Raw genomic sequence first — 25,043 nt, 5'->3', positions numbered from 1 at the left:
CAGAAACCGCAAATGACTTTGAGGGCCTTTTGACATTAGCACTAAATTGATTAATTCTGAGCGGAGACGTTTTAAATGGCCTCTTCATGACCTAAATTCTTTTAAATTAAAGAGGACCTGTTATGCTTTTTTTAGTGTGTTGCTGTTTGAGCATGAAAAAGCTCTGAATTCTTCTATATCAGTGTCAGTGTTTCTGAACTCCCTGAAACGCCTCCATTGTAGTCTTGAGTTTCTTCCGGGAACGAACACGTCACAATATTCCTCATTATAATAAATAATACGCAGAATAAAGGGGCGGGGCCTGGGTGAGTTAGTTAGTAGTGTGTTAAACTGGCGGTTATGGTAAGGGGCGGGACATTTCCCAAACACACTAGAAGCGCTCGACCAATCACAGCACACTTATCCAGCCGACCAATCAGAGCACAGTGTGCTTTTCAGAAGGCGGGGCATATTTTGCTGTCAGTCAATTTTCATCAACCTCAACTGAATGTGAGAGAAAAAAACTGTGCAATGCAAAATAGTATTACACACGTCTTTCTATTGCATTATCCTCTTTGACTGTAGAAACTTGCAGTTTACAGTGCAGTACAGTAGTCTGATTCACACACAAATGACTCATTTGAACCGGTTATTTTTAATGAGTCTGTCAAAAAGACATTATTTTGGATCCCAATTTCTTCTTGTCCGAAATGTGACCTCAAATAGTGTTTTGTTTGTTTAATGTATAATTATGACAAATTATGTGTACCAACATGAATCATTATGAAACTGGAGTCATTAAGTGGAATCTGTTTCATAATTAGTTAAATTACCTGTGATTCACACTCCTATTGAAGACAGGACAATTCTTTCCAGATGATGTGCTCTTTCATAAACACAAACATCTTGGCACACACACACACACACACACACACACACACACACACACACACACACACACACAGACACAGGCACACGCACATATATATATATATATATATGTATGTTTTCAGTAACTGAAGTATATATATATATATACTAAAGACAGTCTCAAAAACACGCTTTGAAATCGCTGGTGTTTCTGACGTCACAAACTACCTTGTAACCAATCAGATCAACGTGTGATCGTCAACCAGTGGATCTCTGAGCTGAGTGAGTGAGTGGAGGCGGGGCTCATTTGCATATTCATAGAAGCGCGAATACTATATGAGGCAAGGGTGTCGAGTTACATTCATGCTGTTTTAAGGAAAAAACATTTAAATATGTCATTTTGGTGATCAAAGTATGGATAGATAGATAGATAGATAGATAGATAGATAGATAGATAGATAGATAGATAGATAGATAGATAGATAATGTTTTCAGTAACTGAAGTAAAGCTGAAAAATACCACTAAATATAGATTCAAAAATGTAAACAAAAATATAGTACTAAATATGGACTGAAATAAGTAATAAATATAATATAAATATAAAATAAAAAATTTAAAATGACAAAAACACAAAAAAGAACAAAATTACTATAATATAAATATAAATATAAAAATAAAAGCTAATTATTATAATAGTGTATAGCCAATACTAAAGTAACAGTGTTTGCTGAGATGTTTTCAGATATTCCTGTGTTACATGTTATAACACAGTTAGTTGTCTTCCTGGTTGACATCAGCTGTTATGACTGGTTTGTTGTGTTCTCCGTCCAAACACATCCGTAGAGCTTTGAGAAGAGCTCTTTTGGGTTTGGGCTCTTACTTACAGTCGACTGAAGTGTTCGTGTCGCCGCTGCTGCAGATTTGATAGAAACTGGAGTGTAAATGAAGTTCTCGGTGCCGAGCCGTCACGGTCCACGAAGCTTCTCTGCTGGGAGAGAAATGCCTAATTTTGCCAGTCCACAGCTTTCAACAAGCTAATCTCCTTTAGCCAGCCGGTGAGCCTTTCAACATGGATGAAGGACTCTGGGTCCATCACTTACACAACAAAACTATATGTGCAAGACTAATTGATCTCAGCTCCTGCGTCCCTTCCTCTTTTCTTTTACATCAGTCCAAAGAGGAGCTCTGGGAAAAATAAGAGACTCTACTTAACGGGTCACCAAAATAGAACGACATAATTCAGTATCGATTGAGTCCCCGGGGTCTGAAATGAAGAGAGCCTCGGTGTTATTACTGTACAAAGAGTTCAGACCCCTCAGACATCGATCTGAGCGCCCTGCCAAAGCCAGAGCTCATCTGGGGAAAATCAGCAGCACTTTATCTTATTCTGTGCAATTAATTTCCATGTCGACCGCATTAGGTAATATTGGCGCGTGGCGCCATCGATCTCACGATTTGACACAGTTATTTTCCAGCATAAATAAAGGAAGTCTTCAAAATCAAAGCAAATTCAACAGTGGAGGGGGAACTCGGAGAGAGAGAGTGCCGTCTGATGCATTAATGTGCTCATGTATTATTAACAATGGCAGGAGCAAACGAAGGAGCCTTTAGAGGTCGACAGGTCATCAGTGACGTTTGTGCGTCTGCTGCTTATTCATCCGAAACACAATCCAATACTCGTCCATCCAGTGGACAATATCATGTGTTTATAATTAGAGAAATCTGATTTGCATTTGCTCCTCAATAGCATTCAGTGCAAAGCGCTTCAGTTTGAAAAAACTTGTTTGTTTGTTTGTTTAGCAGATATTTATTTTAGATTAAATACTCAAATTTTAAAAAGGTACTTTTTTACATATTCTATTCATATTTGAAACTTGATGAATGCAAATATAATCATCATAACGATGAGTCGATTTATTATTTTATTATTTATTATTATGATTTATTATAACGATTTCTTTATTTGTTTGTAATATAAATTTATATACATATTACTGTTACAGACGAAAACATTGAATAGACATAAAATTACAAATTAATGTCTTGGGTTAAAAACAGAAAACAGACTAATTTATTGTCACTTTTTTTACTTAATTAATGATTGTTATGTTAATAAATGTTATGTTGTGTGTTTGTACCCTGTGTTGAAGTTGGCTGGTACAGTTTTAAAAGAGAAAAGCTACAAACAGAATATATATATATATATATATATATATATATATATATATATATATTAGGGCTGTCAAAAGATTAATCGCAATTAATCGCATCCAAAATAAAAGTTTGTGTTTACATAATATATGTGTGTGTACTGTGTATAATTATTTTGTATATATAAATACACACACATGCATGTATATATTTAAGAAATATTTGCATACATATACTGTATATATATTTATATAGTTTATATTATATATAAATAACACATTTTTATTAAATATATACATGCATGTGTGTGTATTTATATATACAAATTTAATTATACACAGTACACACACATATATTATTAAAAACAAACTTTTATTTTGGATGCGATTAATCGCGATTAATCTTTTGACAGCCCTAATATATATATATTATAGGGGTGTAACGGTCTTACCTCGGTTTTGGTGTCAAGGTTCGATATAAGTTTGTTACAATTACATGTCCGTCCTACATGTAGAAACTGTACAGGGTCTGTGTTTATTTGTGTACACTCACAATAAAAACAAATCATAGTGCATTTAAATAAAGAAAACAAACAGGATGCCGCTTTCTGCCGTCCCAGTTTACTTTCCGTGAAGTTTGTGGAGCGCGTCACACAAATGAATGGAAACTATTAGCAAGCTCTTGCTTCTTCTGCTCCTTTTCCTGTTGTGGCGGTTAGCAAACAGCGTTGCATTACCGCACGCGCCCCCTTCTGGATTGGAGAGTGGATCGCCTGTGACTGACTGTACCATGACAGTTCGGGACGAATATATGTGCTATTACACCCTAATATATAATCAGTCCTAGAACAGTTTCACATTATGAAACACTTGAGTCCAAAACAAAAGACTCAACAAAAACAGACAAATGTAAGTCCCTTTGTAGTCAATAATTGTATCCCTTAAAACTCATCTTTGATCACCAAAATGACAAAATTTCCTTAAAACAGCTCGAATGTAACTCGACACCCTTGCCTCATTTAGCATTCGCGCTTCTATGAATATGCAAATGAGCCCCGCCTCCACTCACTCACTCAGCTCAGAGATCCACTGGTTGACGATCACACGTTGATCTGATTGGTTACAAGGTCGTTTGTGACGTCAGAAACACCAGCGATTTCAAAGCGTGTTTTTGAGACTGTCTTTGGTTCACTGCAGTTTTAAGGAGGAAATACTCAGCAATGGTGTCGACTTATGAATTTAATTCTTAAAGCATATTAAAAACACCATAAAGACATATAAACAGCTTGATTTTCACTACAGAGGGACTTTAAAGCAAGACCTGCCACTGTATAAACTGTAAAGCATTGAAACACTCAGGTGATTTGTGCTTTACAGGTGGAAGTCCTGCACCTGTGTCCCCTTCATCGCCCTCTTCTGCCCCGCTGACCGGCCCGAGCGTCGACCCCTCAGAGCCGGAGTCTTCCTCAGTGTCAGGAGGAGAGGACGGTCTCTCCATCACACCCAGCCCGCCTGAGCCGGAGGAGAACGGCACCGGGACGAGTCTAGAGACGGAGGAGGAGAAAGCCCTGCGTCTGCTCTACTGTTCTCTCTGCAAGGTGGCCGTCAACTCGGCGTCACAACTCGACGCACACAACACCGGTGAGCAGCTTCTCCGAGCGATTCGCTTCGAGAACACCAAGAGTAAAGCCAGATCAGTTCTTCCTCAGACACAGGGAGACATTTAAACTGCGTTTCTGCGCCCATGAAGGGCACTTCGAGAAGGGGACTGTTACGGCCCCTAACCAAATATGTGACCTTGATCCACAAAACCAGTCAAATGGGTAATTTTTCTGAAATTGAGATGTATACATCATCTGAAAGCTGAATAAATAAGCTTTCCATTGATGTATGGTTTGTTAGGACAATATTAGGCTGAGATACAACTATTGTAAATCTGGAATCTGAGGGTGCAAAAAAATCGAAACATTGAGAAAATCTCCTTTAAAGTTGTGCATTTACAGTGCTATGCATAAGTTTAGACACCCATGCTAAAGTTGACTAAAAAGAGGAATAAAAAATCATCTTTTGGAAATTGAACTTAATGCCTTAATTAAAATTTTTTAGTTGTTGTACCTAGAGATTGGCATGGTTTTATTTCAGTTAGCCTAAAAGCTAGTTTGATTTGCATTGAGAGATGATCTTATGGAAAGTACTCCATGCCAATCTCTAGGTATGGTGAAGGCTATGTGATGATGTGGGGCTATTTTAATTCCAGAGGCCAAGGGAACTTTATCAGGATGCATAGTATCCTGGATCAATGAAGTAACTGGCCTTTAAAAATAAAAATCTGCCTGCCTCTATGGGAATTTAACATAGGGGTGTCCAAACTTATGCACCCTGTATTTTAAGGAAGAACATTTATTTATTTACCATACATTATTCATTCACAAAGAAAATTGGTGTCCTTAAAGGTTGGATTTTTCCTAATTTTTTTAATTAAGGCATTAAGTTCAGTTTCCAAAAGATGATTTTTTATTCCTCTTTTTAGTCAACTTTAGCATGGGTGTCTAAACTTATGCATAGCACTGTATGTTGGCGATTGTGCTGCATTCACTCACAAAAATAAATGTTTTATATATTTACGTTAGGAAATTTACAAAATATCTTCATGGAACATGATCTTTACTTATTATCCTAATGATTTTTGGCATAAAAGAAAAATCGATAATTTTGACCCATACAATGTATTGTTGGCTATTGCCACAGATAGATTCGAGACTGGTTTTGTGATCCAGAGCCACATATAGTTTGAATAAAACAAATAATGGGTACGGAGTGAACATATAAAAGAGTCACATAGACTAGATGCCATTTTCAAGACGCTTTTTCTTTACTCAAGAAACACTATATATATATATATAGGCTAATGTTTTATGTATTTGAGGAGCGGAGAAGAGTGTCTCAGTTAAACGTGTCGTTGAGTCATAGCCAGTCTTGTCTTAAATAGCCTGTGCGAATCACTTCATCTTTAATAACGTGAGATTTTGGCCAAATGACAGAAAATCTGTAAGTTGATGAAAGCGTAATGCGATGCACTTACCGCCACAGATCCGTTCCAGCGACAGACAAAACACAAATGTCCAATTATCTGAGCTTGATTTTGGTTGAATGTTAATAATATAATGATGCATACAAGTGTCTGACCACATATAAAGCTACAATATCAACTTTGACGACGCAGTGTTTAATCATTTAAAAATACTGTGTTTTATCCATTTCCTGAAAAGTAGCGGTTTTGGAAACCTACAGAAAGGTTTCAGAAGTAAAATCTTTTTTTTTTTTTTTAAATGCATTTGTTTTATATATTTTTGCATTTTGTTGTTGCTTCGGTTTTATGAAAGCAATGTCACTCAAGGTTACCGTGATTTTTATCATGGTAAGAAATCCAAACTACTGTAACAAACAGCTTCCTGTTATTACTTAACTGAAACTCAAAGAGAAAATGTAGTTTTTAAAAAACTAATTAAAGTACTACTAAAGAACTACATTACCCACAATCCTAAGCAAAATCCTGCGTTTGGCTAGTTGGGTTGTGGGGGCATTTCTCAGGCTAATTAGGTTGCGTTCGCTAACATTAGGATACTTCAAAAGGTTGAGGTCAGTATTTATTTATTTTTAACAAGAAATTAATACTTTTATTCAGCAAGTATGCATTAAATTGATCAAAAGTGACAGTCTAAACACATTTATAATGTTACAAAATATTGTATTTCAAATAAATGCTATTCTTTTGAACTTTCTATTCATCAAAGAATCTTGAAAAAAAAAACTGGTTTTACAAAAATATTAAGCAGTTTTCAACACTAATAATAATCATAAATGTTTCTTGAGCATCAAATCATCATATCAGAATGATTTCTGAAGGATCATTTGACACTAGACTGGAGTAATGATGCTGAAAATCCAGCTTTGATTACAGGAATAAATAACACTTTACTGTATATTCACATAGAAAACATAATATTTCAGAATTTTACTGTATTTTTGATCAAATAAATAAGAGAACATAAGAGACTTCTTTCAAAAGGATTAAAACATCTTACTGACCTCAAACTTTGAGTCATGGTGTTCAAAGAAAATAAGACCCCGCCACCACAACTACCTATTTCTCTCGTTCCAAAACACTTCTTGCTCCAGATAAATGTTGTGATGTGGAGCAGCTTTATTTGGTTCATGGTTTGGAACTTTTGAAAGATTTTTTTTTTTAAAAACTTGCTTATGGAGAAAATGAATCATAAAAATTCTTCTGAAACCAAAGCCGGCGGTCCCAGCGGCTGCTTTTTCTTCATTATTTCCTCCAGTGGATCTATTTCAGTCTTTTTCAGTTAAAATGAATACTTTTGTACAGAAATAAGTATGTGCATAATAATCGAATTTCAAGTACTAAAGCAAACGCCTTTTAGTCCAGTCATTTTAAGCCAAAATGTTTGAGCCAACCTTGAACAAATTGCAACAGAAGCAAACTCAACTGATTTTGTATCCTCAATATGTCCTGAATAAGGACAAAAAAAGCCCTGAAGAATCCCATTAGGGGAAAGTTTCGAAAAAGACCCAAATATAGCCTATTCATTATTTTTCTCACGTGAATAGGGTAACATTTTTAACCTTTAGATATCACCATGAAAATTACTGAGTTGATTACTTACATCAAGACAAACAAAAAATGTATTACAAGTTTTTTAAAAATTTTTGTTAACATGGACAAATGGTGCATAATCTAATTACATATGTGCTAATTTGCATAAATACCACAACAGATCTAAACATTGGGTATAGCCATTAGACAGGTGAAAATGTCTTGTTGAATCTTGTTGACATAACAGTAAAATACTTAATGTTAAGGTCTGAATGGAACCCATTTAGGCTACCCATGAACATTAATACATAGAGGCAGGAAGAAGTACTTTAGAAACCAGTCTTTATTCATTATTATTGCAGAGATGGGGTTTGGGGCTGGGTCCGTGGGACTGTTTCTGGGGGTTCACTTTTTATTTTGCCTACCTTTTGTCTTCTGCATTCTCCTTACCATTGTCTCCTGTTCTTCCCTCAGAATCGTCCCCCAGAAACAGTCCCACTAGGGTAAAAATTTGACCCTATTCACGTAAGAAAAATAATGAATAGGCTATATTTGGGTATTTTTCTAAACTTTCCCCTAATGGGATTCTTCAGGGCTTTTTTTTTTTCCTTACTCAGGACATATTGAGGATACAAAATCAGTTGAGTTTGCTTCTGTTGCAATTTGTTCAACCTTTTTTCATAAAATGACTGGACTATTTAGTTTAAAAAGTTTTTAAGATCGCCGAGAAACGTGCATTCACTAATAGACATAAACTACTCCACAATGTTTGCCACAAAAACACAACATGGAAATGAGATGCATCATCAGGACAGACCCGTCCAGCCCTCACGCTTGTGTTTTCTCTCCGGCTGGCGGTGTATCATTAAGATGATGAATGTTCTGAGCCTGCCATGTTTTGTTCCTCAGGCACCAAACACAAAACCATGCTGGAGGCTCGGAGCGGGATCGGCTCCATCAAATCCTTCCCGAGGACTGGGCTGAAGAGCAAACTGGCTACTCCCACTAAAGCAGACACGGGCCTGCAGAACAAGACATTTCACTGTGAAACCTGCGACGTGCGCGTCAATTCAGAGACGCAACTAAAACAGGTGATGCTGCGTCCATGCATACACACACACTGCTGTTCACACGTCTGGGATCTGCAAGATTTAACTTTTTGAAAGAAGTCTCTTATGCTCACCAAGGCTGCATTTATTTGATTAAAAATACAAAAAAAAACTGTAATATTGTTAAATATTATTTCAATTTTAAAATAACTGTTTTCTGTTTTAATATATTTTGAAATGTAATTTATATCCTGTGATCAAAGCTGAATGTTCAGCATCATTACTCCAGTCTTCAGTGTCACATGATCCTTCAGAAATCATTTTAATATGATGATTTGACTTTTATCAATGTTGAAAACTGTTTTGTACCATTCTTTTTACATTTTAAATGTCTTTACTGTAACTTTTTTATCAATTTAATGCATTCTTGCTGAATAAAAGTATTTTCTTTTACCCCCCCCCCCCCCCCCCCAAAAAAAAATTATACTCACCCCAAACTTTTGAACGTTAGTCTATAATGTTACAAAAGCTCTCTATTTCAAATAAATGCTGTTCTTTTGAACTTATTCATCAAAGAATCCTGAAACTAATAATCATAAATGTTTCTTGAGCATCAAATCATCATATTAGAGTGATTTCTGAAGGATCATGTGACACTGAAGACTGGAGTAATGATGCTGAAAATTCAGCTTTGATCACAGGATATAAATTACACTTTAAAATATATTAAAATAAAAAACAGTTATTTTAAATTATAATAATATTTCACAATATTACAATTTTTTTTAATATAACATAAATGGAGCCTTCGTGAGCAGAAGAGACTTCTTTTAAAAACATAAAGAATTTGACAGATCGCAAACTTTTGAATATGATATATATATATATATATATATATATATATATATATATAATTATAAAGTATATATACTTTGTTGTTTTTTTAAATAATGTATGGGTGGTTGGTTTAATTTTTTATTAATAATGTTAAATATTTTATGGTTGGTGGGTAAAAATTAATAAAAAAAATTAAAAAAATTAAAAATAGCTGTCTACTGCTAGTGATACTCAAAGTCTTGTATCTCGTTGGCTGATGAGTTGTTTTGCACAGAAAAAAAAAAAACGATAGAGAATTTTTTTGTTTCATTCATTCAAAAATCTGCAGTGAAAATGGTGTTTTAATTTGATCTGAAAAGTTCCATAACATTAAGCGTTGTCAGACAATCTGTGAACTGTGTCTGTCAGCTCATCACATCTGTGTCACTTTCTGTGTTTTGATCATCAGCACATCAGCAGCAGACGCCATAAAGACAGAGCTGCTGGGAAACCAGCCAAACCCAAGTTCAGTCCGTACACCAAAACCCAAAGAGGACCCGCCAAACAGCCCGTAGGTCCATGCTTTCTACCACAGGCCCAGTGAATACAGCTGCAATCCGTTTGTTTGAGCGGCCCAGAGCTGTAGAGTACCTGAAATCATTTTATCCCTTAAAACTCATCTTTGATCACCAAAATTACATATTTATGTTGTTTATGTTGTATTCCTTGAAAAATTCATGCCTTAAAATAGCTTGAATGTAACTCGACACCCTTGCCTCATTTAGTATGCGCGGTTCTATGAATATGCAAATGAGCCCCGCCTCCACTCACTCACTCAGCTCAGAGATCCACTGGTTGACGATCACACGTTGATCTGATTGGTTACAAGGTAGTTTGTGACGTCAGAAACACCAGCGATTTCAAAGCGTGTTTTTGAGACTGTCTTTGGTTCACTGCAGTTTTAAGGAGGAAATACTCAGCAATGGTGTCGACTTATGAATTTACACATGGTTTGTCTTAAAGCGTATTGAAAACACCACATAGACATATAAACAATATTAAAAGCTGGATTTTCACCACAGGGAAGTCAAGTAGAGATGCCTTACTGTGAAAATGACTCCATTACATGCAAATCACCAATTCCAAACACCACTTGAGTCTTGAGTATCTGCTTTTAACAGTAGGCTACTTAAGCATTTTACTCATACTGAACGTAGGCTCAAAGATGCGCTAGTTCTCAATGCCAGTGAAAAACAAGAAACAGCTTATTCGTGAGGAGAGCAATCACATTTATTTTCTAAAATCAAAATAAAACTAAACAGCTCTTAAACACAACAGCCTATTAAGTCTCAGTTAAGTGCCCAAAAAGGCCACTGATAAACCAATATAACAAATAAATTTAATAACAGTGTCTATTCACACTAAGCCTAGGCTATTTACATTAACTCCGCCCACTGACGTCTGATTGGGCCAGACAGAAGATCGTCACCAGTAGCAATAATGCACGTGGCATAAAGTTTTGATGCAAGTTCGAATCCACATTTTTGATGAACTCTCTCTACTCTCTTTTCCCATCACATATCAGATCAGAAAGGCATTCAAAGAAAATTAATAAAATATTCGAAAAGTGGAAATAAAGTGTCTAACGTGCGTTTAATAATGGGTTAGGTGTTGGTGTAGGGAGGGCTTTATTGTCCCAATACGGTGGCATCCATTTAATAATTTTAATAAATATAATAACTTGCACTCAATGTTATTATTGCACACCATTTAATGTACGACAACACTGAGGTGCAAATAGCATCTGCCACTATTTATCAGTATAAATAGCATCTAACAACTATTTATTGCAAAAAAAATAGTGTGAATAGAATCTAGTTGCTATTTTCACTGCTAATAGCCACTGCCATAAAATAATGTTTAAATTTAATTTCTGCCTCATAGATAAACACCTGCTAATGCATTTATATTTTCAGAAGGTAGATTTGGGTGAAACACACAAGATATCGACTCTTCAATGCACTGTGGAGGAAAAATTAGGTGTCGTGCAAATTGTAGCAATCATTACTCATCACAAATGTATTGGAGTAAACAGTACATATAATTATTCAAAAAAATGCAGCTGAGTAGAGTAAAACTTGCTAATATCTTTAATATTTGTTAGCATTTCCATTAATCTAAATGGCAGTGGCCAGAAAATGAAGGCCGTTGTGTTTTGTGCAAATATTACTTCAGCTTTAACAGTGTCAGTCCAGACAGTTTCAAAATCAGATGTTGCATGATGGATCGATGCCATGTTTAATAAAGGCGAAACACATTTAACGCTGGTAATGTGGCACATTTCTGAGTGAAACGGGGTGGGAAATTGTACAGTGCGAAATCATGAAGATGTTTGGATAGTGTGATGGTGGTTAATATTATTTTTTAGTATAATAAATCATTTTAAAATATATAATATTGCAATATAATATAAACTAGCATTCAAAAGTTTGGGGTCAGAAACGAGTCACTTCTGCTCACCAAGGCAATTTTTTATTTGATCAAATAAAAACAGTAATGTTGTGAAATATTATTACAATTTAAAATAACTCTCTTCTATTTAAATATATATTTAAAATGCAAAAAAAGCTGAATTTTCTGCATCATTACTCCAGTCTTCAGTGTCACATTGATCCTTCAGAAATCACTCTAATTTGCTAAATTTGACAAGACAACAGTTTAATATTTATTCTGAATTTTGCTGAACGTTAGTGATTAATATGGTCTTGTTTGACTGGAGTACGTCAGCAGAATTAGACATTTCAGAGAGGAAGTCATTACATTTTGATGAACGATTATCAAAACAAATTTTCCCTTTGGAATAACACGTCCTGATGGATTATACACATCAAGGCCATTTATTAAAGTTATAGTTCACCCAAAAGTGGAAATGTTGTCATTGTTTACTCGCCCTCATGTCGTTCCAAACCCATATGCTGTATTGTTTTTCCAATTTGTTTAATGCAGCAGCGGCATCTGTTACGCTCAATGTGAACAAATGATATTTCAAAGATTCTCTTGCTCACACAGATCTGTCACATGGCTTGTGTATGACTCTACTACTGTTGTGGCGCTTGTGGTCACTGTGATCTGTTGTACTGAAACGAGAAGAACAACCGCATGCGAGTTTGGAACAACGTCAACATAGTGAACTATCGCTTAGATCAGAGGTTTTTGGATTCGGGGACCCCTTACATTTTCCAAGGACCCCCTTCATAATTATTACAGTGATTAAGCCCAAAGTTAAAGGGTTAGTTCACCCAAAAATTAAAATTCTGTCAGTAATTACTCTCCCTCATGTTGTTCCAACCCCGTAAGACCTTCGTTCATCTTCGGAACACAAATTAAGATATTTTTGATAAAATCTGAGAGCTGATCACTCCTCCATAGGCTTCTAAGTGATTGAAACTTGCTGGCCCAGAAAAGTTATTAAAGAGATCGTTAATATAGTCCAAGTGACTCCAGTGGCTCAATCTTAAGTTTATAAAGCGACGAGAATACTTTTTGTGCGCAAAAATAAACAAAAATAACGACTTTATTCCACTATTAATTTCCTTCTCTCTGGGCCTCGTAGTGTTTTTGCGTAGCGCGTCTGTGTTGTACGTCATCACGCATCACACACATGACAAGCGTCGACCAATAGTGAGCCTACGTGGTGACGTGCAACACAGACGCGCTACGCAAAAACACTACGTAAACTAACTCGAGGCTCAGAGAGAAGGAAATGAATAGTGGAATAAAGTCGTTATTTTTGTTTGTTTTTGCGCACAAAAAGTATTCTCGCCGCTTGATAAACTTAAGATTGAGCCACTGGAGTCACTTGGACTATATTAACGATGTCTTTAATAACTTTTCTGGGCCAGCAAGTTTCAATCACTTAGAAGCCTATGGAGGAGTGATCAGCTCTCAGATTTAATCAAAAATATCTTAATTTGTGTTCTGAAGATGAACGAAGGTCTTACGGTGTTGGAACAACATTAGGGAGAGTAATTACTGACAGAATTTTCATTTTTGGGTGAACTAACCCTTTAAAGGAGAACTCCGGTCAATTTTAACATTGAGCTCATTTTTTTGTACATTTGGAGTGCTGTCAATACAGAGAACAACGACAAAAATCGGTGTTGCCTACACCGAGTTATTCTATTTTTAAAATTTGCACCCTGTTGACTTCAATGGGGCAAGTACTAAACCTGCTTTTAGCCTCTTAACATCCTTGATGTGTCATTACAAGTGCACAGAAAATGTGAGTGATTCCTTCAGAGTGAACACGGGTGAATCTGACTGCAGTAGATGTGAAAGATATGTATAAAAATTATGTTATTTAAGCCAGCGCAAATACCTTTGTTTACATCCTGTTTTTCGGTTGAAGTCCAAAGTAGTCGATTGCCGAGTTCACGCGCGTGATCATAGGTATTAAACCCATAGATATCATATAAAGGCTAGATGTCTTAAGGCGGAGTCACTTCAGGCATCACCGGCGGCCATCTTAGGACAGGACTCTGTGAATTAAGGTGAGTGAGCAGCACGCACACAAATCCTCTTATCTCGCTGAAATCTGGACAGATTTACAAACGGTTTGGTTTCTTACAAACGTTATTAACGTGGCTATAATTCTGAATGCTTAAACATTTTGAACATAATTATTCATATGTATGCAGTATAATAGCTACATCTCTGACGTTTATAACAAACCAAACCGTTTGAAAATCGGTAGAAAATTGAGCAAGTTATGGTTATTTAAAAGTACATGCACCATGTTATGAGTGAGCGAGCATCCTGTCGTAAGATGGCCGCCGTGTGCGGATGTCGAGCTCCATTGGCCAGCAGCGCGGACGAGACATCTAGCCTTTATATGATATCTATGATTAAACCTATGCGTGTGAACTCTGCAATCGACTACTTTGGACTTCAACCGAAAAACAGGATGTAAACAAAGGTATTTGCGCTGGCTTAAATAACATCATTTTTATACATATCTTTCACATCTACTGCAGTCAGATTCACTCGTGTTCACTCTGAAGGAATCACTCACATTTTCTGTGCACTTGTAATGACACATCAAGGATGTTAAGAGGCTAAAAGCAGGTTTAGTACTTGCCCCATTGAAGTCAACAGGGTGCAAATTTTAAAAATAGAATAACACGGTGTAGGCAACACCGATTTTTGTCGTTGTTCTCTGTATTGACAGCACTCCAAATGTACAAAAAAATGAGCTCAATGTTAAAATTGACCGGAGTTCTCCTTTAATGTGGTTGAGAGTAATGGATTTTCCCAAAAATGAGTCAAACCTGTCAGTCGAACTTGGTCACTTGTTGAGAGAGAGAAAAAAAAAAAACACAGATAAGGCGCATTTTATTATTAGATTCAGAAATAATGTAAAATATTGGTGAATAAAATGACACATTAACAAACTCTAAACACTGTAAATGGGTAGTTAACTTCCTCTCACTCCAAATCCATTAAATTTAATGGTAGGCCTATTCAGAACAGAGAAAAAAATAATATATGTATACAATTAAATTAATTATAGTGTCATTTATTACAAACAACATTTACCGTATTGTTCCTTATATTAGACACTGTTTTTCTCTTAGAAATACAGTACTGTGCAAAAGTCTTAGGCATGTTAATACCCCCCCTTTAGAAGTTTACATTTCCAAACATTCTTTTTGCCATTAATTGTAATAATCCAGTGAGATTTGTGTATGCACAAGGAGTCTGACAACAGCCGGTGTGATCTGATCTCACCATCATCGAGTCCGTCTGTGATTACATGAAGAAACAGAAGAAACTGAGACCGACTAAATCCAGAAGAACTGCGGGAACGTCTCCGAGACGCTTGAAGAAACCTAAGACTTTAGGTTTCTTCAAACATGCCTAAGACTTTTGCACAGTACTGTATATCTGAAAAAAACGTGTTCTTCTTATATTCAGGGTCTAGACTTTTACATGAAAAATAATACATCCGCAACAATACACGTAAAACGAGTGTGCCGAGACATACGGTGTGTCAGAGTATAATGTTAGAAGCTCGTGTGCGTAAAATTTCAAAACTGCAATACGATTTATCGTCTACTGTTGATGGAATTTTGGTAGGCTTTGGCTTCCACTATGAGATGGATAGCCTAATTGGTATATAGGCCTAATTCAGATGGGCTACAGGTTATTTTTATGGTCTGCCATATTTAAGGGTTTACAGGGTTTAAATAGACAGAACTGAAGAGTAAATTAACAAGACACACCTGAACTGAACTAACAATCAATCAGAAACTGTAGAAACAAACAGGCGGGGGCCGGAGGAAGACAGAACTGAACTAATAACGGATAAACTAAACACAGACCAGAACTAACAATGTGTATAATATATACAGTTCTGTCAGGACCACTATCGTCAAATACGATTGACAATTAGCAGACAGTTTGGATTGGCGGTATGGTATGGCAAGAATTAGCCTAGCATGGATAAGAGCAGCAATACCTCCCATTACACCGTGTCCTAACTACACGTGACACGCGATAAAAGGCATATTCTCCATGTTAATCAGAGTGTTTGTCCTATCCAGCCGCGACGGCGACACACGACGACTCTATTTTAGAAACGGTTTCTATTTTTCTGAGACGTCGCGCTGGAACAACAAACACAAAGTGTGGCGATGATAATCTCAGGTGCTGTTTATCTGCTTTATTTAATGTTTAAAGCGTGTAATGTGACTCTGAATATCATTTAGTGCTCCAGCTTTGAAGCTGTAAAAGCAACAATGGATAATTCACCTCAGATCTTGAAATTAAACAAATGGAAACACGAACGTTCAAACTGTGAACAAACAAGTGTATTCTTTGACAAAGATTGTTTTAGTAACTCAGTAGCCTATGTATTTTTAATAATGTTTAAATGGTGTAATATTTGTGAATTTGATTATGTAGCTACTTATCCATTTTCTTGCGAGTGCCGTCGAGATTACTCTCTGGTGCCGTGCACTCGCCGCGAGACTCCGCCCACACACTGTTCTGATTGGCTGACTCCGCCCACTCGTTGTTCTGATTGGCTGTGGGTTTTGATTGGTTTTGACGCATCTCGCAGTTGCGTCTAGTGTGGACAGACAAATTATTTGTTGCTGGAATCTTATCGCATCGCGTCTGGTTAGGACATGGTGTTAGGGTAAACAGAAAATAACCAACATGAATGTATTGCAGATGTAATTAATTCAATATTTTAACTAGGAGGAGCTGGGGAGGGAGGAGGGTAATCAGCTCCTGAGAAACGCGATAGCTGTTGATAATACTGAAGGAGCTTATATATGTATACTCTAAATTGTAATGTAGACTCATGCATTTTCTGTAAAGCTGCGCTGAAACAATATGAATTGTGAAAAGAGCTATACAAATAAATGTGATTGAATTAATAATCGAGCACTAATAATAATGGATTATAATGGATTTGAAGCTTTTGACTGGTAGTGTATAATATCTAATTACAGATTCTCTCTCCAGCAGGTGAAGATGTCAGTCGGTAAAGATCTCTGCCCGCCGCTGAGCACCAGATTAATGCCGTCTCACCTGGCAACCGTTGCCGCCGCCATAAGCTCCGCCTTTCCTTCCCTTAACCCCGCCCTCTTTCAGACTCAGCTGCTCCGCCCTGCTCCGGGGCCAATCAGGACTGCGCACACACCTGTGCTGTTTGCCCCTTACTGACCTTTGAACTCTGACCTCTGGCGGATCTGATCATTAACCCCTCCCCCATGACCTCACACTGGGTTAGCCCGGATCTAACGCGCAGTATCGCAATAATTTAAAAAACAAAACAAACCAGGTAACTATGCATCGTCATTTACATATGACACACTGACGTTAAGCTATAAATGTACCGGTGAAGATTTGATTTTTGATGATAATTCATCATCATCATCATTATCATCATCATCATCATCATCGCTTGCAAGTACAAGACTGATTTGTAAATTTAAGGTGAGTTTGGGAACGCATAGATGTTTATTATAGGGGGGGGGAATGAAAAGTTGTATTTCTCTGCTGTTTTGCACTTTAAGCCTTTCTGTTGTTGATTTCAGTGCTTTTAATGACTAGATCTCCTCCTGTTCCAGCTGTTGTTTTACTGTAACCAGGTCAGCAGGGCTTCCTTTGTCAATGGACCCATTTCACATTTCCAGGATTATAAAAGTACAACGGAAAGTATCATTTCTAAGTTCTTATTTGCTCCAATAGCAAAAGAAAAAAAATCTATGATAGTGTATCTGTGACTAAAAAAGACTTTCATTACGCTGGTCAGAAGAGAGAAAGAAGTCAAATTAGTTGTGTTTACTAGTTAACCAGTTTACTAACCAGTCATTTAATGCCAAGGTAATATAACAAAGCATAATGTTATGATAAATGTATATCAAGTTGTTTAAAAATGTATAAAAGAAACCGAAAAGGGTCTATTAAGAAATCACAGAATAAGAAACTGGTGATGGATTTAGCAGGTTTTGGACTTCAGAACTTTAGAAGTTTTAGCCAATCACCTGAGCTGTAAATAACCATGTGACTGATCGTGCTAGAGCAGGAAAACGATGTCATGCTAATTCTGATTGGCTGCCGACGTCAAAAACAGAAAAAGTCCATTTCACACTTTAAAGACTCTCCAAAAAATGGTCACTGGTACTAAAATATATCACAGTCCGATCCCAGAGAATCCAGATCCAGCTTTTCCCAATGCAAATTAAGCCCTGTTGTACCTGTGTGTGTGTGCGTGCGTGCGTGTGTGCGTGTGTGTGTGTGTGTGTGTGTGTGTACAGTAGAATGTAGGGGAATAATAAGCTGGTGATTTCCGAAGTAAAATGCTGCTGATTCATGTCAAAGCAAGGTTAAGACATATAGTGAGATGTTTGCAAAACAGATGAATATGTAAATTTGTAGGAGTGTGTTTGCGTGTGTGTATGTGGGGGTGAGTTAACGGGCTTTTCACCTGAAGTCGTCCCTGGAAACATCTCATGAATATTACATGAGCCACTGGGGCCACAAAGCTTGTCTGTCTCTTCTTGCAATGTGAAAACCGATAAACAGTTTCAAATAAACAATCCTGCTTTCTTAACTTGCTTGTGTGAAAAAAAATGAATTTACTTATGTGCACACACACACACACTCACACTAACTTTCAAAAAATTTGAATTAATGCTTTTATTTAGCAAGGATGCATTACATTAATCAAAATTGACAGTAAAGACATTTACAATGTTGCAGACGTTTCTGTTTCAAATTAATGATGCAACTTTTTACTCACGAAAGAAAAAAATGTACGACAGTTTAGACAAAAATATGAAGCAGATAAACCAAGCTTAAATGGCCAAACAAACTTAAAAGTATCATAAAAGGTGACATTTTCAAATTTGCAAGCATGTGACACTTGAGAACCAATGCCGTTTGCCGTTAAACGTCAACAGTGATGGAATGATGAAACAAAGCTCAGACATTTCACTGACCTGAGAGTGAGTATGTATGACAAATTGATCATTTCGAGGGTGAACTATTGCTTTAATGGATTTTGTTGAGAGAGAAACATGCATGCACACAAATTATCTCGACTTTGCTTGTTTTGGTCCACGAGACGGTAAAAGTGAGTCATGCTTGCAGTCACTAATCACCAAATCTACAATTTACCGCTTTTAAGAACAAAACAAAAGTGCCTATTAAAAGCCAATATAAACGGTGTTTTTAAACAAGCGCTGGTTTCCAGGAGGTTCTGTGTGCGTTATGAAATACCGCTGCCATCAATTTCACTTTCTGACATTCTTGTATGAGTCACATTTGTCAAAAGCTCATAAGACGGCTTTTTTCGTGAACTTTCCTCCATAAATCCGTGCTGCGGCTTGATCCGTGTGGAAAAGCGACAGGTGTGGCGGTCCAGCGGTCTGATGAACAAACAGTAATGCTTGCGGAGAGTGAAATGCTTGGCTTTGTCAAGCTGTCTCTCAAACGATAATGGTGAACATCTGCATGTAGGAGTCGATGTGTTCTGTTTCAGAGGAAGGTCAGTTCCCTGACAGGAGACAAGGGTGTATTTTATCCGAACATGGAGCCAAATCAGATTCCAATCATCCAGCTTTTTGCTGTGTTTTTTAGTGCATCACTGAAGGTTTTGACTTCTTCACGTTAATGCATCTGTTCTCCTGATTTACAATTCTGTCGTCATTTCACATAATCAAACTTGTCATTCCAAACTGCTCTTTTACTTATATTGAAAGCGTTTGCATGGCAAGCACTATAAAGCAGTCCACATGACGTTAAAGGGGTGGTTGATTATGATTTGACTTTTCTAACTTTAGTTAGTGTGTAATGTTGCTGTGTGATCATAAACAACATCTGCAAAGTTACGACGCTCAAAGTTCAAAGCAAAGGGAGATATTTGCTTTCAAAGAAATCGCTTTTTAAGGACTACAACAAACGGCTGGTAGAGACTACACCACATTCCTCCCGGGTTAGTGACACCAACCCTAAAATTTACATAAACCCCGCCCCCGGAACACGATTTCTAGACTATCATGACAGAATATGCTAATCAGTGACTAGAAGATAACTAGACATCAGCTTCATAAATTCATCAACTAACCATTCAGAAATGTCCTGTTGCTTCTACATGTTGTCACTTCTTCTCGAGTCTCTCCATCTTTGTCTGACTCCGGTTTGAACATAAAAGAATGTGAAATTTGAAATTTTAAGCACATGTGTGTGTGAGGTAAAAGAACACGAGCTCTTGAAGCTCCGCCCCCTGTGCCGGGAGCAACAGCTCATTTGCATTTAAAGGGACACACACAAAAACGGTGTGTTTTTGCTCACTCTCAAAAAGTGATAAATTTAGCATGCTATATAAAAATATCTGTGGGGTATTTTGAGTTAAAACTTCACACACACACACACACACACACACACACACACACACACACACACACACACTCACACACACTCTGGGGACATCAGAGACTTATTTTACATCTTGTGAAAAGGCCATTATACCACCCCTTTAAAGTCTTCTGAAGCCATGCAATGGTTTTGTGTGAGGAAAAGACTGAAATGTAAGTTATCTACTGATGATTTCCCCTCAAGTGTGAGTTGGGTCTCCCATGCACTTCACGATTTGTATGATTATGTAAGTTAAAAATGTGTTTAATTTCGGTTGTGATGCATCCTTAGAAGCCAGTTGCCTATATAGGGTTTTGAGACTTACATTTGTGTTTCACAAAATAATGAGGTTCATCAATGCATGGATGAGTAAAAGATAACAGAATGTTAATTTCTTGGTGATCTATTCCTTTAATAACGCTTTCAGACTCTCTGAAAAGGTTTTAAAAATGGTTGTGGTTGTTGTAACTTCGATCCATGTTCGTTTCAAATGGCAATTTCATTTCTCCGCCAATGGTATTTTGAATGACGAGATGTTTTGAGAAGGCATTGTGTGTGTTGGGACGTCCTTCACGCGCTGGATATATTTCCAGAAATCCATTTTTCATACCCTCCCAGCACACCGTATAACACTTTACTCAGCACTTGAAGCCTCGCACTTCTCTTCAAGCGCCTGCGGGGAGATCTAAAGAAGACTAATGGAACATGACGATCCTCGGAGGACGAGCGAGGAAACTCAAGCGCTCCGGTCGCCTGTGCGTCGCTTTGATTCCTGATCATGACAAATGCAGTAATTAGCATTCAGGTCCAAGAGGAGCAAGTTCTCTTCATTCCTGCAGGTTTATAGCGGATCCTGCTAAGTACGCCGGGCCTGTCTTCATCCCTGCATCCGTGCGGACAAAGAGCGAAGACGGCATGATGCATAGAACGAAAAACACATCTTCTGCCTGCGATTTTATGGCTCATATCAACAGGGCTCTCTTAGATTTTAGCCACTGTTTGAAACATTGAAGCACTCGAGATGATGGATAACATCAGTGGTGTACCTGTATCCCCAATTACAGGTCTTAATAACGGAGCTGAAGTCTGCTTTTAAGCAAGAAAAATAGAGTAATTTATGACAGTGACTCCAGGTCAGTTCACATTGAGGAAGAGGGTCATTCTTATTATTCCGTGGTCAAGTATCACTATTACTGTTGCTTATACTTTGGGATTTGAACAAGCCTCTAGTCCTAAGGATTGCATTTAGACCTGTGACTTGTGCTAAAAATGCTATGAACGTGAATGATATCTCATATCGTGCTGTTGTTGTTGAGGAGGAGAGGTGTGCTTTTACTTTTCTAACCAATCACACACACTATTTTCCAGTGAAAAACGCCCTGGCAACCGATTGGATGCCGATTAGGGATCTGGATTATTTTTTAATAGATATTTAGGGTGACCAGATGTCTCAGTTTATCAGGAACTTTCCCAGTTTCACAAGGTCTGTTCCAATTTGATGCATTGTTTTATTTTGTTCCGTTTTCATGTTCCATTCTGGAATTTTTTAATTAATCTTGACTGTTTCATTTCAAAATTCTGAAACTTTCCCAATTTCACAAGGTCTGTTCCGATTTCATGCACTTAATCAGTTAATCAGTCATTAATTCAGAATTGAACAATGCATGAAAACAGAACAAGAGAATGGAACAATGCATGAAAAACATAAATGAACAATGCATGAATACAGAACATAATGCATGAAAACAGAACAGAATGGAACAATGCATGAAAACACATGAAAATGCATGAATATAATGGAAAATTGCATGAAAACAGAACAGAATGGAACATTGCATGAAAACAGAACAGAATGCATGAAAACAGAACAGAATGGAACATTGCATGAAAACAGAACAGAATGCATGAAAACAGAACAGAATGGAACAATGCATGAAAACGCATGAAAATGCATGAACATAATGGAACAATGCATGAAAACAGAACAGAATGGAACAATGCATGAAAACGGAACACAATGGAAAAATGTATGAAAAACATGCTGTTCCATTGCATGAAAACAGAACAGAATGCATGAAAACAGAACAGAATGGAACAATGCATGAAAACAGAACAGAATGGAACAATGCATGAAAACCTTTAAACAAATCCCTTAAACAATCAATGAAAAAAAAAAAAAAATAGAAACAACCATTCAAAAGAAAATATATACTGCCAACCATCTTCTGTATAAATATTCTAGATAAAAAATAGCGACAACCTGGCAACCACTCTGAACTTTATAAAATTAAAATAAAAGATTATAGATTAATTAGCAATGTTGGTGCCATTGAGCCGTTTGCTGCTAATTGTATTAATGTCCATTTGCACATACCTTAATATTCTTTATAGTCTGGATACATTATGCTCGATCACTGGTACACAGTGCACCCTTAAGAGTTATACGGATAATAAGTTCGAGTACTATAAAACCTGTCCTAAAGTTAAGAGTAACTCAACGAGGGTTTACTGCCGCCTGCGGCTCCAGCACTAAAGCTGTGACAGAAATTATACCATGTTCTGTTTAAGCTATGGTTAACCTCCAGAGTTCTCACTGGCAGCTTTCGGTGTAATTACACCAGAGCGTATCTTTGAAAAGGAGGGAAGGTCATCAAAAATGCATTTGCTAAATAACCCAAACTCAGAGCCCTGGAAGAGCGAGTGCTCTTAAAGGTGTAGTTCACTCCAGATTCTCTCATCTTTGTGTCGTTCCAAACCCGTAGAACTTACTTTCTTTTGTGTTTCACTGAAAAAGTATGAAATACTTCGCTTTCCAAACGACATTGAGGGTGAGCTATTTCTTTAAGGCTTTCAGTGGGGGAAAAAACCCTCAACTTCTTAATGTTTTCCATAAAAACTTTATAATGTTTGCCTTAAGGGTGGATTAAGGAATATGGAGGGAGGGGGAAAAACATAAAATCGATCGTTAGGAGGACATCTCTTGGGTCAAGGAAAGAAAAGCCCAAATGGCTTCAGATGTTTCCAGCTCATTCCCATAGGAGATAAAGTGTGTTTTTACAGGCGTGATGTGAGTGATTCACAGTCTGCAGTTTTGCACGGCAACTGTTGCTAGGGCTTTATTCATGACGGCAACAGTGTTTTTGGTTCAGAGGACTGCTGTTTCCAAGCAGATCAGGACCTATTTTGGGAAATGACAAATGCATGCATGATTAGATTTGCAATTTATCATATTGCATGGATTACATGACATGACATCTTATTGAAGGCTGTTTCAGTCCTGTGCACTGCTTTTGACATCTTCAACACAGTTTACCTCCAAAATCTGATGCATCTCTGATTGAAACAGGACGTTCAAAGAGAAAGCAGAATAGAACTTGAATTATGAGGTTATGAGGAACCAGAATGCAGTCGAGAAGTTGGTTGGGAGAAGTTAGGAAAAGCTTGGTGACATCAGCCAAAAAGGGATGGATTATTACATAATTGCATTTTGATAAAGACTTACAACAACTTTTTTTTATTTGGAGTAACACACACAGAATTGTTCAACAAGATCATAAAGTTATTTGTAAGTTTATTATTAGATATTTAGGGTGACCAGATGTCTCAGTTTATCGGGGACTTTCCCCGTTTCACAAGGTCTGTTCCGATTTCATGCACTGTTCCATTTTGGAATTAATCAGTCAATATTAATTCCAAAATTCCAGAATGGAACAGTGCATGAAATCGGAACAGAATGGAACACAGGGACACTTTGAATTTCATTCAGCAAAATGAATTAATCTTTAAAGCTACACTGTGTCATTTTTTTTGTTGATTCTTAGCAAAAAACACTTAGTTCTTTCAAAAATATATGTGCTCATTAATGTATATTTACTTCTTTCAAGTAATAAAGTATTCTCGTAAGTTTATAATCTGCCATTGAAAGTACATACGGGTGAGGGGTTCGAATGCCGGTCGCCATGTTGCCCCTCCATCTTGAAACTACATTAGCCAAAGAGGGACATGCCTGTAAATTCAAGCTTCGCCTTTCGCCCTTTACACTCAGTGACACAGAGACGAATGCGAGGGGGAGATTACTCGCGACTGCCGGCAGATTTGAAAGATTGCTGATGGAGGATCACGCCTATTTTCGAGGACATGTGGCAGAGTCACCAAGGAAGCGAAAGAGAGAATTAAAACGTCAACGCGACAGGCAAATCAGCAAGACCAAAGTCAATACTGGAGTAACTTTTCCCAGATGGAAAGAGCTCACGAGGAGCAAAGATTTTAAAACGGACGCCGAAGTTTCCTGCTTTCTTCAGGACAGGTAATTCAGCCTATTTGTGTAAATTCGAAGTTTTATAGTTGCTTGTCTAACCATAGCATGTTTGAGCATAACGCCAGAACGACCTCTAGTATAACTTGCGTTACTTTTCCTCACGTCAATGGTGAAAAAGTATTGTTTACCTTGTAACATAAATCGCTTACCACAGCTATGCAGACGACACACAGCTCTACTTAGCCCTATCGCCTAACGATTACAGCCCCATTGACTCCCTGTGCCAATGCATTGACGAAGTCAACAGTTGGATGTGTCAAAACTTTCTTCAGTTAAACAAAGACAAAACTGAAGTCATTGCGTTTGGAAACAA

General features: G+C 37.2%; 2 protein-coding genes across 3 annotated transcripts in view; one reads left to right on the top strand and one right to left on the bottom strand.

Annotated features, from left to right (window-relative positions):
- The window catches only part of znf385d (zinc finger protein 385D), an 80,704-nt gene extending 62,093 nt beyond the window's left edge, over nucleotides 1-18,611 (top strand). The window contains exons 5-8 of one of the 2 annotated variants that reach the window (XM_079894400.1): nucleotides 4,378-4,641; nucleotides 8,528-8,709; nucleotides 9,953-10,054; nucleotides 17,014-18,611. In XM_079894400.1, the coding sequence (XP_079750526.1) occupies nucleotides 4,378-4,641; nucleotides 8,528-8,709; nucleotides 9,953-10,054; nucleotides 17,014-17,214 (749 nt within the window). In that variant the 3' untranslated portion in view covers nucleotides 17,215-18,611. The remainder of the gene's footprint in view (nucleotides 1-4,377; nucleotides 4,642-8,527; nucleotides 8,710-9,952; nucleotides 10,055-17,013) is intronic. The other variant, XM_079894401.1, reaches the window with a different exon arrangement.
- The window catches only part of LOC307172230 (m-AAA protease-interacting protein 1, mitochondrial), a 101,633-nt gene that overhangs the window by 37,849 nt on the left and 38,741 nt on the right, over nucleotides 1-25,043 (bottom strand). The window lies entirely within an intron of this gene.

The sequence above is a fragment of the Squalius cephalus genome (assembly GCF_949319135.1).
Source record: "Squalius cephalus genome assembly, chromosome: 15".
Classification (NCBI taxonomy): Eukaryota; Metazoa; Chordata; class Actinopteri; order Cypriniformes; family Leuciscidae; genus Squalius; species Squalius cephalus.
Note: the sequence above shows the minus strand (reverse complement) of the source record. Positions and strands in the feature narration are given on the sequence as shown.